At 38.8% G+C, this 16934-nt stretch overlaps 2 protein-coding genes across 3 annotated transcripts in view; both read left to right on the top strand.

Moving 5' to 3' along the window:
• Positions 1-6750, top strand: part of inppl1b (inositol polyphosphate phosphatase-like 1b) — a 35671-nt gene extending 28921 nt beyond the window's left edge. For both annotated transcript variants that reach the window (XM_036569086.1, XM_036569084.1), the window contains exon 28: positions 5502-6750. In XM_036569086.1, coding sequence (XP_036424979.1) covers positions 5502-5595 — 94 coding nt within the window. In that variant the 3' untranslated portion in view covers positions 5596-6750. The remainder of the gene's footprint in view (positions 1-5501) is intronic.
• A 5127-nt stretch (positions 6751-11877) lies between these two features.
• On the top strand, positions 11878-16668 carry p2ry4 (pyrimidinergic receptor P2Y4). The gene is made up of 2 exons (XM_036569087.1): positions 11878-12098; positions 14159-16668. The coding sequence occupies exon 2, from the start codon at positions 14166-14168 to the stop codon at positions 15273-15275; it is 1110 nt and encodes a 369-aa protein (XP_036424980.1). The 5' UTR covers positions 11878-12098; positions 14159-14165; the 3' UTR covers positions 15276-16668.
• The last annotated feature ends 266 nt before the right edge of the window (positions 16669-16934 follow it).

Genomic DNA, 16934 nt, shown 5'->3' on the forward strand with positions numbered 1-16934 from the left:
AGAAAAGAGTCTTTACACATGTCTGATTCAAGGCCTTACACAGTGACCCAGCACACCTGATTCAGCTAAGACGATTATCAAGCCCTTAATGAACTGTTTCAGGTGTGTTGGGACAGGATATACCGTGAGGGGAAATAAGTATACAGACTTTTGGTTTTGTAATTTAGTGTACTTTCAGTACTAATATGCACTTCACATTCACACATATAGGGGCAGATTTACAAACATTTTGCACAGTTGTAAATTTTTGCCGTTAAAAAGTGGCTGTCGTGATTTACTAAGCAGGCACAATGGTGCTTTAGCACCTATACAAAGACCACCGGGGTCACTGCTCTCTTTTGCCTAATTGCATATGTATTTATAGGACTTTCCCTTTCAAAACGGAAAATACTCAGAAGAGATTATTATAATGAAGCACCTACTCTGACCAAGAAATATACTAATTTATCAGTTTTACCGAGACCAAGTAAATAGTGACTGCACTATTTAAAGGAGACCAAGTAAACAAACCTGCATATTCCCTGCCAGCTCACTTATGCTTTACTTGTCACTGTATATTTCATGTGAGAAATCGTGAAACATGAAGTCTCTGCTCTTTTGCCATATTTTCATTTTAAAAAAGGCATATGATTCAGTTGAGATTTTCCTCTTATTTATATGTCACACCAGAGTTGTGCCTCCTCCTCCATTAGAATAACCATACCCATCAACCCACAACAATAATAAATATGACTTCTTTGGATGCCTAGTTTCCAGTGAGTCATGTTTTCAAGCTCTAGATTGTATAGGAACACTAAACTATTGTTACACTAAACTAACACTGGGGAGGGCGTCCCTTTGCTCTCAAAACAACCTCAGTTATTTGTGGCATGGATTCCACAAGATACATTCCTTTGAGATTCTGGTCCATGTTGGCTTGATTGCATCATGCAGTTCCAGCAGATTTTTCAAGTATACTTTCATGCTGCTAATCTCCCATTCTGACACATTCAAAAGGTGTTATTTTGGATTTAAATCCAGTGACTGAACCTATGTTCATGTTAATGAAACCAGTCTAAGATTTTTGCTTTGCGACATGGTTCATTATCCTGGTGTGGCATTCAAGCAATGATTGATTGGTATTAACGGGCCCAAAGTGTGCCAAGAAAACATTCTGCACACAATTACACCACCTCCACCAGCCTGGACTGTTGACACAAGGTAGGATGGGTCTATGGATTCATGCTGTTGGTGCCAAATTCTGACCCTACTATCTGTGTGCCTCAGCAGAAATTGTGGTTCATTAGACTAGGCTATGTTTTTCCAGTCTCCTGTTTTTGTAAGCCTGGGCCAACTGCAGCCTCAGCTTTCTGTTGTTGGCTGACAGAAATGGATGCTGACATGGTCTTCTGCTGTTGTAGCCCATCTGCCTGAAGGTTCAACGTGTTATGTATTTTGAGATGCTTTTCTGCTCACCACAATTTGACAGAGTAGTTATCTGAGTTACCATAGCCTTTCTGTCAGCTTGAACCAGTCTGGTCATTCTCCGTTGATCTCTCTCATCAACAAAGCATTTCCATCTGCGAAACTGCCACTGACTGTTTTTTTCTTTATTGCACCATTCTGAGTAAAGTGTAGAGACTGTTATGCATGAAAATGTCAGGAGATCAGCAGTTATAGAAATACTCAAACCAGCCTGTCTGGCATGAACAATCATGCCACAGTCAAAATCACTGAGATCACAATTTTAACCATGCTGATGTTTGATGTGAACATTACCTGAAGCTACTGGCCTGTATCATCCTAAAATTTGAAACCTCATGGTGTGCTCTAGCGCAGACACTCCACTCAGAGTACTGTTCAATTTCTCAGCGCTCCACTCAGCATTTTACCATTACATTAAATTGAAGCCATATTGAGACTAAATAAAGCCACAACAGATCCCATGAGGCTTTTAATTTACATAGAGATACGCAGTCAGTCTTTTAGATAAACTATGCAAATGGTCTGTTACCTCAGCTAATGTTCATTTTCATTAAAGATAAACAAGTAGAGTGTAAAATGACCTTGAACTGCATGACACAGCCAACTTATGAGAAGTCAATGTGATTGTTACAACTGGTTTATACATTCTATAGCACTGCTCTGCTACATGGCGCTATACAGGCTCACAATGCTAGGGTCCATTGCAGCCTTTTTTGCACTATACACAGCAGCTCAATGACAGTTGGTCAGTGAGAGTCTTCTCATTTGAATGTAGAATCAACAGCCAGAAAATGACTCCTTCTTCACTGATGAGAAGATTAAGGGTTAAAACACACTATACAAAAGCTGAATTAAAGTGTTTTTGCCCTCATCAAAGATATCTTTCAAAGAGAAAGAGCACAATGAAGTACCACATTATTCTTAATTTAATAAAAGAAATTAAAATGAATACCAGATAGTTTTAGAAAAACAATGTTTTGAACAACTTTTTCTTAATATTTTGGGAATGGTTTACAACACTAACAAAGCAGGTTTTGACAAAATAATTATTTATTAATATTAATAGTATATTAAAATTATTGGCTCTGCAATGTCTGCATTTTTTATAGGCTTCTATGCGCTGTGGTTAATGTAGGCACTGTGTAGAATGTCACAGCCATTCTTTGATGTACTGCACATAGCCAAGAGGTTATGCTCAAATATTGTCATACAGTCCTCAAATCATGTAGTCTCAATGAAATAATTAGGGTTTTTACAATATGGCATGGTTCCCAAAGGCACTAGGTACAGAACTCAATTTCAGGTCACCCCTCTAGCTGAAAAATGAACAGAAATTAAAATCTCCTTAACTTAATGTCTCATTTTCTCAAAATAATTCCTCATGCATCAAAATCTGACCCTGAAACAAAGAATGCTGGAAAAACTTTTTTCCTCTGGTGGAAACTGGCTTTAATATAAAAAAGTATTAGCCAAACATGCTTATATTGCCTTGGTCATGTGTTAATTTACCAAGTTGCATTGACATGGAACTGTTTTAGTAGATAACCTGCTGAACTGGCCACCTCAAAAGGTGCGAAGTGTTGGCAGACTCTCGGCAATTAGCACCTCTCTTAGTAAATGTTCCCCATAATGATTTTTGACTTGTATTCATAAATATGAACAATAAAAATAAAATAAAGATCATTAAAAAAAAAAGTTAATAGGGTAAAAAGTATTGAGACACCACAAATTAAAACCTCTTGGCAAATCACCTTCAATTTCCCAAAGTTACGAGAATACCTCTGATGGACTCCTAGTTTCAAAATCCTCCATAAATTTTCAATTCCAGTCAGGATATTGGCTAGGCCACACAAAAAAGCCTTGAGTTATTTTGGCTGTATGTTCAGGGACTTTGCTATGTTTTCTATGGCTCTGTAGCTTTTTTCCATTTATTGCCTAATAATGTTGTTGCTGAGAAATCTTTCAAACCAATGTCAGCATCTTTTAGAGTGACTCCAGGTCACCAGGTGCGATTTGCATATATACAGCGGGTGAAGTAAGTATTGAACATGTCACCAATTTTCTAAGTTAATATATTTCTAAAGGTGCTATTGGCATGAAATTCTCACCAGATGTCAGTAACAACCCATCCAATCCAGACATGCAAAGAAATCTAACCATAGATGTCCATAAATTAAGTTATGTGTAATAATGAGAAATGACACAGGGAAAAAGTATTAAACACATAAAGAAAGAGAGTTGCAAAAAGCCATGGAAAGTCATGACACCAGCTGAAATCTATCAGTAATTAGAAAGCAATCCTGCCACTTAGTGCAAATTAATATCAGCTGGTTCAACTGATGGCCTATAAAAAGGTGTCTCATTACCAAGGTGCCACACAAGAAACATCTCATGATAGGTAGAACCAGTGAGCTCTCTCAAGACCTTCGCAACCTTATTGTTGCAAAACATACTGATGGCATTGGTTACAGAAGAATTTCTAAACTACTAAAGGTTCAAGTGAGCACTGTTGGGGCCATAATCCGGAAGTGGAAAGAACTTAATTTCACCATAAACTGGCCACGACCAGGTGCTCCCCGCAAGATTTCAGACAGAGGAGTGAAAAGAATTATCAGAAGAGTTGTCCAAGAGCCAAGAACCACTTGTGGAGAGCTACAGAAAGACCTGGAATCAGCAGGTACAATTGTTTCAAAGAAAACAATAAGTAATGCATTCAACCGCCATGGCCTGTATGCATGCTCACCACGCAAGACTCCATTGCTGAAGAAAAAGCATGTTGAAGCGCATTTAAAGTTTGCTCAAGAACATTTAGACAAGCCTGTAAAATACTGGGAGAATATAGTCTGGTCAGATGAGACCAAAATTGAACTCTTTGGATGCCATAATACACACCATGTTTGGTCAAAAGGCACTGCATATCACCCCAAAAACACAATACCAACAGTGAAGTTTGGAGGTGGGAACATCATGGTGCGGGGCTGTTTTTCCAGCGTACGGCACTGGCACGCTTCATATAAATGAAGGAAGGATGAATGGACAAATGTACCGAGACATTCTTGATAAAAAATCTGCTGCCATCTACCAGGATGATGAAGATGAAAAGAGGGTGGACATTTCAGCAAGACAATGATCCCAAACACACAGCCAAGGAAACTCTCAATTGGTTTCAGAGAAAGAAAATAAAGCTGCTAGAATGGCCCAGCCAATCACCTGACCTGAATCCATTTGAAAACCTATGGAAGGAACTACAGCTCAGTGTTCATAGAAGGAGCCCACGGAATCTTGAGGATTTGAAGAGTGTTTGTGTGGAAGAATGGGCCAAAATCACACCTGAGCAATGCATGTGACTAGTTTCTCCATACAGGAGGCGCCTTGAAGCTGTCATCACCAACAAAGGCTTTTGTACGAAGTATTAAATAGTTTTCAGTAAGCGTGTTCAATACTTTTTCCCTGTGTCATTTCTCATTATTACACATAACTTAATTTATGGACATCTATGGTATGATTTCTTTGCATGTATGGAACGGATGGTTTGTTACCGACATCTGGTGAGAATTTCATGTCAATAGCACCTTTAGAAATATATTTACTAAGGTATATATATATATATCTATGTGTGTGTAAGTGTACTTTTTCATTCATATTTATAATTAAGGTTTAAGTGGATATATGCTCTGGAAGTATATTATATAATAAAAACACAGATCTCTGAATACCTGTTTTCCCTCACTGTTCTTGAAACAGTGATGATGATATGAAGTGGAGCTGAAAACCACTTATTTAGGGCCAGTTTTTCTATGCCCAGATAAAGCCTAAGTCTAGAGTAAATGGATTTTTAAAAGGTAAAACATGATTGGCATTGCAGTTTAGTCCAAGATTAAGCATAATCCATGTTCATGACACTGGACTGCAGTGTGAATAACATGGAGCATCAGGTCAATGGGCTTTCATTACTGAAATTTTATTTTAGTGTGGAATTACATCTCTGTCTAACTGTGCAGATGTGCTGATGTAACTAAGCTGTGGCTTTTCTACAGTGGCATCACAGAGGAGGATCTGCGTGCTTCTGGAGTAACAAACCCATCTCACCGCAGGAAAATCCTGGAGAATTTACCCAAGATCTGGGACTGAGCACATGGACTGATCAGCACAGTTTTCAGATATAACAGAGATTTTACATACAATAGCAGTCAAAGGTTTGGACATAGATGCTAATAAGGGATTGTTATTAGAACAGTAGTGAAGGCATCAAAACTATGAAATAACACATGTGAATATATGTAGTGATCAAGAAAATGTTAAATCAAAACTATCTTCTATTTAAACGTATCCTCCCTATGTCTAGAGGCAGTTTTGCACACTCTTGGCATTCTCTCAAGTAGCTTCATGAGAAGCCACTAGGTTTGTTTTTTCCAACAGGACTGAAGAAGCTCTACATTTGTTGACAATGTACTGAAAACTACTTGGTTACTGAAATCTACTTGTTTGGGTGGCATTAAAAGTGTTTTTTTGTTGTTATGGAAATAGATTCATAAACAGGCATTTCTAGTATTTGAGCACAATCAGGTGGGTCCAATTTTTTGAGTGGTACTATAAAAAAAGAAAATTAACTCTATCCTTGTAAATATCACTTTCTCCACATCTTGTCTCTAAGAACCCCTTAGTAATGGTTGTAATAGTACTGCTGTTTGGTCAGACCAGACCAGATTGCCCCATCTCACATGAGATACATGAGGAACTTGTCTTTATGAAACAGGAACATGTTTACTCCGTGAGAAATGGCACACTTGTGCTCTCAGCGCATGGAATAACCTGGCCATATGTTCATGGACAATTTACATGTACCACAGAGGCTGCATGTCATATTTGTACAGGAACTATAACATAACTCTAATTCTCCTCCCTGGTTTTACTATGTTTACTGCCACACAAATTCACTGGGTTCCAAATGACATCCTCCGTCATGCAGGCCCCATTCTTTATCTTTGATTAAAGCTATTGCGTGAATTGACTGTAAATCTGTGGCACCTCTTCAATAAGGATGCTATGTTTGCACTTGTTGGTGTTTCATCTTCATGCTAGTGAAACAATATAAATGCGGTCAAGCAAATGACTCCTTCACTAAGAGCTTTAAAAGGAGAGTTCATTAAAGCATGAGTAACCGGTGAACAAACAAAATTATGTCCGTTTCACCCATTTCCAAACAGATATGAATATAGTATTGCAGTACTTGTAAAAATGCATAATAAAGTGAGCACTGTACATATTTTCCAGCAGATAGAGGGTGTATCTGAAATTATATGTTATATGGGGGATTAAATATCAGATTGTAAAGTGCTATCCTGTTTGCTTTGTCTTCATATAAAACTATAAAACTATCCAGACCAACAGGATCCTTCCCATTTTTACAACATGAGCTTTTCTGGATCGTAGGGAGAGAAGGTTCTCCTCCCTGATCTCACCATAACCTAGTTTTCTGTGGCTTTTTCTGTCAGAGATGGCCACACTTACAATTATATGCTGTTTTGGTATTTCATTTGTTAGGATAAAGAGCATAAAAAGTCAGTCATGTCCAAATTTTCACGAAAGGTAATACAAACTGCTACTAAGGGCACTTGGAATTCAATTAGAAGAGCAATGCTACACCCTGCTAAATACTACTTAAGTGCCTTTTACATTTCTAACTACTGCTGCACTAAAGATCTACTTCAGTGATGCTACTAATGTGGGGGTACTTGATCAAACATAGTTCATATGGTTTGCTTTTTGGCACATTCAGTAAAAAAAATGAAAATCCAGAAACAAGACGTAGTAGTGCACGATAGCTGTTGCAGAATAACAGTGAGGCAAAGTAGTGTCACTTGTGACATGTGGGAAGGTGTGGTAATGTATTTTGTTTAAGCAGAGAACTTCCTTTTTTGGTTTCATTTTGACTTCATTTTATTGATTGGTTTCACTTTTGATACTCTCTCAGAACTTGATATTCTGTGATATGTCTCATGTAACCAAACAATGATGCTGGGCTTTCTCCTTCCTAGGAATGCCAGGGCCTGGCAAAAACACAAAAGCCACTTAAGTGCTTTATCTGAGAGAGACAGAGGCAGAGAGGGCAATGATAGTTACTCATTATTACATGTACCAACACGTCCTTGTGTGCTCTCCGTGTGAGTCAGATGCCACGGCCGATAAACCAGCAATACAGAAGCTCCAGTGTTTCTGGTAAAGGGCTAAACCACTTCTCATTCTCTTTTTTCTCTGAAATACCCTTTACTGTCGCTCTATCGGATGTGGCTTACTTTTGTGGCTCAGATTTCACTTAGCTTAACAGTTAATGCACAAAAGAACAACTTTTTTGTTTTACTTAAATGCCTTATGACCACGAGCACAAGTGGGTGGAGAACGAAGGCTTGGTCAGTTTTGCAGCTGTTGTATGCTTTCTGAGGGCCTTAACTGTCAGTACTGTTAACTAAGGATATTATGTAAAGCACTGGGGAAAGGTTTAACACTGAGCAGACTCTATTCCCGGTGGTCCACCTAGGCCAGATGAGATCAGTGAATCATTGTCCTGCTCACTTTCTCACTCAACTCACTCGCTTTCCCAGCAGTACTGCGCTGCCCGAACCTCCGGTCAGCTCTGACAGGCGAGGAAGGCCCTTTGTCTTCCCTGCCAATAAGCATTCTTGGCTATAAAGAAAAAAAAACTTAAGGCTTGTGTGTAATGATTTAGAGTAGAATCACTGGATAAAAAAAGTCCACATTCTATGATGAAACCACAACAATAAACAGAGATAGAATTAAAACCTCAGTAATAAATAGGATTATTTTGGTATACAAGCTGAGGAAGGTTTAAAATTTCCTAAAACTGCTCAGTAATTCTACCCAAGGGATTACACAATCCCACTACTGTGGTCTGGTTATATCCTGTTCTGTTAGATGCATATTTATTCGCACAATTGAGTTTCCATAGATTTAAATTCCTCCCCACTATCACACTTCAGTTTTTTTCTTTTGTGTATTTTCTCAATGCATTGAGGGAAAAAAAAAACATTTTCTGACTTAAATGTCTGTTCTCTCTTAAAGGTGAATTCCACAGCTTCTGCATAGTTCATTCATTAAGATCTAAAAGTGGTTTGTTGTGAAGTGCACCATTCTAGAGAAACAGATCTGAAAAGAATAGTGATTAATTAGTGTTTAATGCCTCTAAAAGTTACATCACAGAAAGTTTTTACATAAAATGGTTACAAAATACATGCAGGCTGGAGAAGTGCATGCATTACATGGCAAAATACTACCGAAAGGAAAAAAAAATAACATACTTTACCATGATTAACATTACATATCGCTTCTGTCGGAACAAAACCTTGTATCTCTATTTTTGCCATTTTTCAGTTTTTGTCATTATTTGAAAATGACTGTTGCCCTTTACATTGTGTGTAAATTTCATGAAGACTGGACCAAAAGAAATGGCCCAAAATGACTTGGAAAAAGGTCTGGTTCCATTGACTTACATTAAAAGTAAACTATGTTTTTTCCTTCTCCTGTAAAGTTATCTCCAAAAAGGTATGAGGTTTTGTTCTGACAGCAGCAATATAAAACGTCTAAGTACTCTTGTTCTCTTGTTTTGGATAGTAAATAAAATAGTTCTGTTTGCGTTGTAGACATTGTGACCCCTGGCTCCTTTCGCCACCACTGTAAAGAAAATCCAGGTTGACAAGTTACTCTACAATGCATTTTCACATCAAACCACTCTGAATACTATTTACAATTGAACTATGCAGCATTTCTGAAAAATTGGTGGAATTCCTTTGTAAAACATTTAAATCTAATCTCAAGTAATCTGCCTTTTTTTTCAAATGCATTTGCAATCTGATTACTTTCTTCTCAAACTGTAATGGACTTTAAATACATAATCTTATTTTTGTATTTTCCTCTCCAGTTCAGGATATATCTTTACAAAATAAAACAAAACATTAGAATCTCATGAAATAATTATTTTAGCTCTGCCTAAAAGTATCCACTGTGATAACTGCATTCTTAAAACCGTATTATTCTTGCATTAGATTACTCAACAACTTATCACATCACACAATCTAAGAATGCAATAAACCATATTGTGCAATCTGAAGATCTAAAATACAGAAATTATTATCCAGAGCATTTTTTGCAAATACCGTTTAAAATGATTGCATTAAAACTGCATTGACAGCCCTGCCACGAAGTGAAGACCCAGTCTGTACGCTACTTTTGCAGAACAGAAAACCATTGTTAACAAGGCATGAACTTATCAATCACTCACTGCACACGTGTGCACTTCTGTGAGGGATTATGTATAGATAAAGATCTCTCACTGTAACATCTTGCCCTTTTCCCTCAGTGTACACTGCCAAGATTTCCTACAAAAGTTTGCTCTTCCATGTTCATGACCGTCCTGTCTGAGTAAATATTAACCCCCACCTGCATGCCAAACCACTTTCAGCTCAATGCTCAAACCTCATGCTCCCACTGACACCCCTGACAGCAGTTTGTGGGTTGTTTGTCCAATCATTCCTGGTCATCATGAGGGTGAATTATGCTGTTCCTCATAAGGCACTGAAAAAAACGTGCTGGTAGGGTCTTGAAACATTTCCTTTCTCAGGAAACGTTGAACACTTTCTGTATGGAGTTCACATAGTTCACAACATGATCACTTCTAATGTATCTGTCAGATTGTTACTCAACACCATTGTTTTGGAGACTAAATTGTTTTATGATGACATCTCCACTTCAAGTTTGATTTAACTTTTTATCTAAGAAAGCATAAATGCATGCCTCACCCTTAATGTTTATTTCTTTATGAGAGTGTTACGTTGCTAGTCAGGTGATTCTGGGAGATTACTGTTAGACTTGGCATTCTACCACTTCTGTGACTTAGACTAAAATTATTAGATTTCTGGACAAGATAGTTCAAGACTAGAAAAATCCTACTTTTGTTAGCTCAGTTTTAACTAATCTTTTAAAAAGTGTGGTTCAACAACCCCCCTACCCACCCACACACCCCCCAAAAAAAATTAAAAAAAACAAAATAATCCAATAGTCAGTCACCCAAGGCATGTTTGTTTTCTTAATTTTGTACTAGAGCTTTGAGATTAAGCAATGAAATTCTATGACTATTTTTAGGTGACCTAGACCTCTATTATATTAGCCTAGTAGGGAAGAAATCTACTTGAACATTCTTCTTTCTAAACAACTTTTCTCTCAAAGTGGAATTTCCCCCACATTTTTGCATAATTCAGTCATTTAGAGTGGTTTGATGTGAGATGCATTATTCTAGAGAAACGTACCGAGTCAGGATTGTTCACAACGTGGGTGATAGGAAGCAGACATCTGAAGTGTTTAATGCATATTAACGTTATCTTCCAATAAGTTATGACATGAAATATCATATATATATGAATATACTCTCTGATACCCAAGGCATTGTTTTGGCCCAAAATGTATTTTTTAAATAAATGCACAGTGACGCGGCAAACTTTGGACACAAAGATATGTTTGGTTTGGTTTGGTTTGCTTCTCTGGTTTTGCACTGGAGCTATGAGACGGGGTCATCTAGGGGCCTGTATTCCCAGGGCCCTATTATTCCAGGTTCCTATGTTTCAGAGGGTCCTATGTTTCCAAGGCCCTATTTTCCCAGAGTCCTGTTTCCAGGGCCCTGTGTTCCCACTCTTTGAGTGTACATTTCAGTGAACAGAAATGAAAGTCTTTTCAGCAATAGGCAGGATTTAATTATTTTTTTATGATTTTATTTGAACTTGGCTTTAGCACTACATTACAAAGTTTGCTTAGATAGCTAATTAGATCACTGAGACTGACCTAACTGCGGGCTAGTGCATTCCTATTGAAACGTTCCCTCCTCGTTGTCCCCTCTATGACCTGTGGTTATCAGGTTTCTTTAATGTATCTTGAGCTTAGATTTATCATAGGGGCCTGGGAATTTAGGTATGCTTACACTATGAAAAAAAAGTAATGTCTTTTTTTGGGGTGACACACACTTCTCTTTCTGTGGGGAAACTTGTGTACATTTCATTTTACAGTGGACCATTATTTTAAGTTAACTTAGGTATGAAGTAAGTTTTATTTTAATGCTGATGCTGCTTTAAACCATTGTATTAAGAATGACAAATATGTGCATTCAAAGAAGGGAGAAACGGGGGGAAGTGCTAGACGTTGCTTAGCTTTAGTGTAGCCTGTTTAAACTTGGCTTCAGCGTAGCCTGTTTAAACTTAGCTTCGGTGTAGCCTGTTAAACCGTTTTATCGCACTCAGTGAACCATTCAGCTATTTCTATACTTCTGCTAGTGAGGTATTTTAATTAGCAAAATCTGAATGTGAAAAGTCGCAATTACTGTGGTCAAATAAGGGTCTTTCCGTGCCATGTGGGCGGGGGCACCTCTCACCCTATTGCTCTCACTTTCACACGCATTCACACATACACATACACACCCGCGCAGTTGCTGCGGTCACTTCTTTCACTTCATACACAACTCGAATGGCTACGTTCATCACTGAGACTGAATAAAAGGCTCTGAGAGAATTTCACTAAAGTTCACCTGAATAACAACGTCCAGAACCCTCAGGAGAATCGACTCTGTACAATCGGTGAGTGGAAGAAATTATCATTCCTGTCAGTCTAGCGTTACTTTCTCTCATGTAGCCTAGTGAGTTAACGGCTCCGGGTAACAAAGATAGCGATTATAAACGGTCCATGGTGTGGTTTAAGGTTCAATGCTAATTTTCTCCTCTTGTAAACGAGAAAACGGTAAACGGTAACATTTTTTAAATGACGACTGAAACGGCGGTATAGACAAATTTAGGAAACTCGGGCAGCACACATGGACACAGCTGTACAGAAAATGAAGAGATCTGAGAGAGGAAACCGCCGCTTGTAATACTGTTCAGATCGCATATTTCGAAAAAAAGAGGTCTTTAGTTTTCCAACAGTTAAAACGCGCCTGGTGAGAGAACATCTGTCCTTAAGGAAGTTGACATTTCCTTGGGAGAATTTGCCTCTTTCGTTCTGCGGTGGCAGTTAAAGGTGCACTCTGTAATCTCTATACATTTGGAAAAACACAGGGATAATCCAGCCACTCGCTTTGTTTTAGACTGAAGGTGAACAAAAGAGTGTTGAAGGTGAAAATGTTGCTCCTATACTTCATAGACAGCAGTAGCTGTGTAAAGAAGCCAGTGTCAGTTTGTCTTGTTTATACTGTCATTCTTTGATAATGTACAGTAACCCTCATATACTGCCTCAGAGTATTCTAAGAGAGTTTCTTTGAGTTTTTAGGCAGTTGAAAGGAACCGAGGACTGTCTGAAAGAGGTTTTTGAGTACAAAAGTTGTAAATAAGGATGGCTGCAACTTGAGACACACTGTGTTCCATAGACATGCATCTTGATATTATAAACTGCTTTTTAGGGTCAAGTCTCTATAACCTATATTCTCTATATCGGTCAAGTTTCACTATGAGACTTGCTGTCCAAAATAAAACAAGTATTTCCAAAATGGTAAATGTACAGGACAGGACAAAGACATTCTTAACTTTTAGAGCTGAGCGATACGGCAAAAATGTAATGTCACGATACTTCGAGATCTGATAAGTCGGAAAAGACAAAGTATAGCAACATTTAAAAAAATCAGATACGATCAGATACAATTATTTGTACATTTCACACACTGAGCTGCACTAAATGCAATCAGACAGGACTATTTATGCCCTTTTTGTATTCAAACATGCTGTTAGGAAGTGTTTTTTTAGTACGGACAATACCTCAGTATGCTTGCAAAAGCATATTATAGCATATTGTCATATAATTTATCATGATTTATCATGATGCCCAGCCCTACTTTTAATGTTAATTAATATAACGAGATTGTATTCCAAGCAATTTTTGTTGGTCCATTCCATTCCAGTCCATTCCATGAAATTTTGGCTCAAATGATGTAGAAAAATAAAAATGGATATAATTGGGTTGTTTTGTTTTTTTCTCTTTTTTGTTTTGTTTTGGACAGTGATGTCTCTGTATCAGTTAAGTCTCACTTATTATCATATATAGTCTCCAAGATAGGGAAGATAAGGAAGCCCAGTTTTCATTAACATCTTAACATACATGCTTATTATTCATTTATTAGTCTTTAGACTTATTATTCAGAAACTACTATTTATCATCTGGTAACTACTGTGAAACTAATTAATATGAGTTTTGTTGTAGGGGTGGGCAATATGGCAATATTTTATCAATAGCATGATAAACAATGTCACAATATGCTTTTCAGAGCAGGTTGTGGGTATCGTCACATTAAATAGTAACCAACTGCTTGTTTCAGTACAAAGAGGGCATAATTAGTCCTGTATAAGTACACTTAGTGCAGTGTTGTTTCTGAAATAGTTTTTCACAGTATTTTTTAAATGCGACACTAATGGTCCTTTTTTGTCTTTTGCAGCTTATCAAAACTCTGGAAAATGAAATATTTTGATGATAACACATGTCTCCTAATAACAAAATGTCTCCTAATATTGTGATATTATATACACTTGCCACATTGCCCACCCCTATTATTGGTCATCAGAGTGAGGACAACTTATGGACCCTTGCAGTTTAAGGAATTATTCCTATTATTCTATTCCTTAAATGTTGCCCTAATAAGTCCTTCTGTTTTCAGCTAAAAGATGACTACACTACTCCAGCCCTTCTCCAGAAACCTCTCTGTCATTTTCACCACTTCAATACCAGTGGATTCAGGTGATGCCAATAAAAGCTGCCGCTTTGACGAGGAGTTCAAGTACATCCTACTGCCTGTGTCATACTCAATAGTGTGTGTGCTGGGCTTGCTCCTCAACTCCGTAGCCCTGTGGATGTTCCTGACCAAGATGCGTCCCTGGAACACCAGCACAGTGTACATGTTCCACTTGGCGCTGTCGGACACTCTTTATGTTCTCTCCCTGCCTACGCTTATCTACTACTACGCCAACCGGAGCCACTGGCCCTTCGGCGTGGCCCTGTGCAAGATAGTCCGCTTCCTGTTCTACGCTAACCTGTACTGCAGCATCCTCTTTCTCACCTGCATCAGCGTGCACCGCTACCTGGGCATCTGCCACCCCATCCGCTCACTGACACTGGTCAAGCCGCGCCATGCCCACCTGGTGTGTGCCATGGTGTGGGCCACAGTGACCGCCTGCCTGGTGCCCAATCTCATCTTCGTCACCACCTCGCAGCGGGACAATGACACGCTGTGCCATGACACCAGCAGCCCAAATGATTTCGAGAACTATGTCACTTACAGCTCGGTTGTGATGGTTCTGCTTTTCGGTGTGCCCTTTATGGTCATCATGGTGTGCTACTGCTTAATGGCACGGGCACTTTGCCGCCCCAGGCAGGGCCTTTCTCCTGGCCAGGGCCGCAGCTCCTCCAGAAGGAAGTCCATCAAACTTGTCATTGTGGTGCTGACCGTGTTTGCTATCAGCTTTGTTCCTTTCCACATCACGCGCACCCTCTATTACACATATCGTGTATTAGAGGCTGACTGTTGGTTCCTTAATATCATCAACTTCACATATAAAATCACCCGTCCTTTAGCCAGTTCCAACAGCTGTCTGGACCCCATCCTCTACTTCCTGGCAGGGGATCACTACCGCTCCAGACTCATCAGAGCATTCACGAGGCAACCGCCTATTGGCCGATCTGGTGAATATCTGCAGTCCCCCCCTGGCAAAAAGAACGATCTCGCCTTGGTGTATAAGAACCCAGATGATCAAGGCAGTAGTGAGTCTGATCGCTAGAGGCCAAGCTTTATGCTTACAAAAAGAAATTTCATTGTGATTGTTTTTTGTTTTGAAAGAATTAATCCACTAAACTTTGACTAAGACACATCTCAAGCAAGGACGCCTCTCACAGTGTAGACCCAAGGACAAGTTTTTACAGCCTTTACTTTGAGATTCCATATGTTCACCATCAACAAAATGTACCTTCTGAAACCACATCAAACCCCAAGTCGGGATGTAAACACGAAGCGTGGCATGAAAGAAAGGCAGTCTCTTTGCGGAGGTGATGTGGTTGGAAGTAGCTTCCTGTGTACACTCCAAATGAATGTTCTAGGCAGTCTCATGATTGCTGTTAATCTAGAGCAGGGGTGCTGGAGCTCATCATCTGAGATAAATTGAATGCCATTGTCTTTTCTTATTTACTGCATTTGCTCTCTGGTGGTCATCCTTGGTAAGTTACAGTAGACCAAGAAAACAACACCACCAGTACAACTAGACCACAGGCTCCTACATTTACTTCAGAGAAATGCCAACACAAAGGATCTTTTGCAGTTTATTACTTCTGAGAACCAGAGCACATAAGGATTGAGGTCCTCCTGTGTGGTTCAAAGGTAGAGCTCAATTCAGGCCATTCCACCGATCCCACAGGAGATCAGAGGAGGCATCAGGTAGTCTAATTGAATTTGCATTAGAATGAGGGCCTAAAGGCTGGCCATGGTTGTGAGGATGGAGGGATACTGAATGAGGAGGTGTTCTGTTGTAAAGCAGACTGTGTATATCAACAGAAACAGTGTACGTTCCTCAGAGATCAGTCCTGGAAGCTCCTGGCGCTCCAGCTGTTTTTGTCCTTCAGCAGAGGAGCTCTGTCTGCTGAAGAAGTGGGTGGAGGAAGGAAGATTGGAGAAGCATAAGGGGGCTTTTCACTCTTATCAGCACCCTCTGAGTGCAAGAGGAGTTTCTTAATACACCCATTTGAAGGTGAACACTAATGTTCAAAGAACGTTCTGGTCAAGTTGCCAGTTTTCTGTAAAGCTGGTGGGATATGTTAGCCACTCACCTAACCACTGACAGCTTCTGGTTTGTGTTTTAATATGAAGAAACATTGTAAAAAAGTCTGTTAACTGTCAGTCTCCAAAATAAATGTTTACTGTATATAATTACATAAATATACTATTTACATAATGCAGTTTTTTAAAAAAAAAAAAAAAGAAAAAAACTACAAATTTTGATTTAACTCTCCTGGCAGGAATTTGAGTGTGTGAATGTGTAATTATTTATATGTAGTTTTAGCTAAAAGAGGTAACGTACCAATTGTATACTATTGCTGCAAAAATGTACTGTATATGATATGTTTTATTATCAGACTTTTGAGTCATATTTTTGAAATAAAAGTTACTGAATAGATGTTAAATGGTTATGTTTATGTTGCTAGATAATACTAATTTTATTGATTAAGCTAGGATTATTTCTGATTGGATGAGGTGTTGTAGGTGTGTGTAGGAGTAGCGTGTGGGAAAGCGGTGGGTGCTGCAGTGTGCCGAGGGGCATGCAAGAATCATAAATCATGGCTGAGGTGAGCTGAGGAAGCTTCTTGAGCAGAGAAAGAAATGGAGGAAAATGAGATAACAAGCACTTGACGGTTGTAACTGGAGATTTTCCAAGTTTTCTAGAAGGAGA

The sequence above is a fragment of the Colossoma macropomum genome, unplaced genomic scaffold (assembly GCF_904425465.1).
Source record: "Colossoma macropomum unplaced genomic scaffold, Colossoma_macropomum, whole genome shotgun sequence".
Lineage (NCBI taxonomy): Eukaryota > Metazoa > Chordata > Actinopteri > Characiformes > Serrasalmidae > Colossoma > Colossoma macropomum.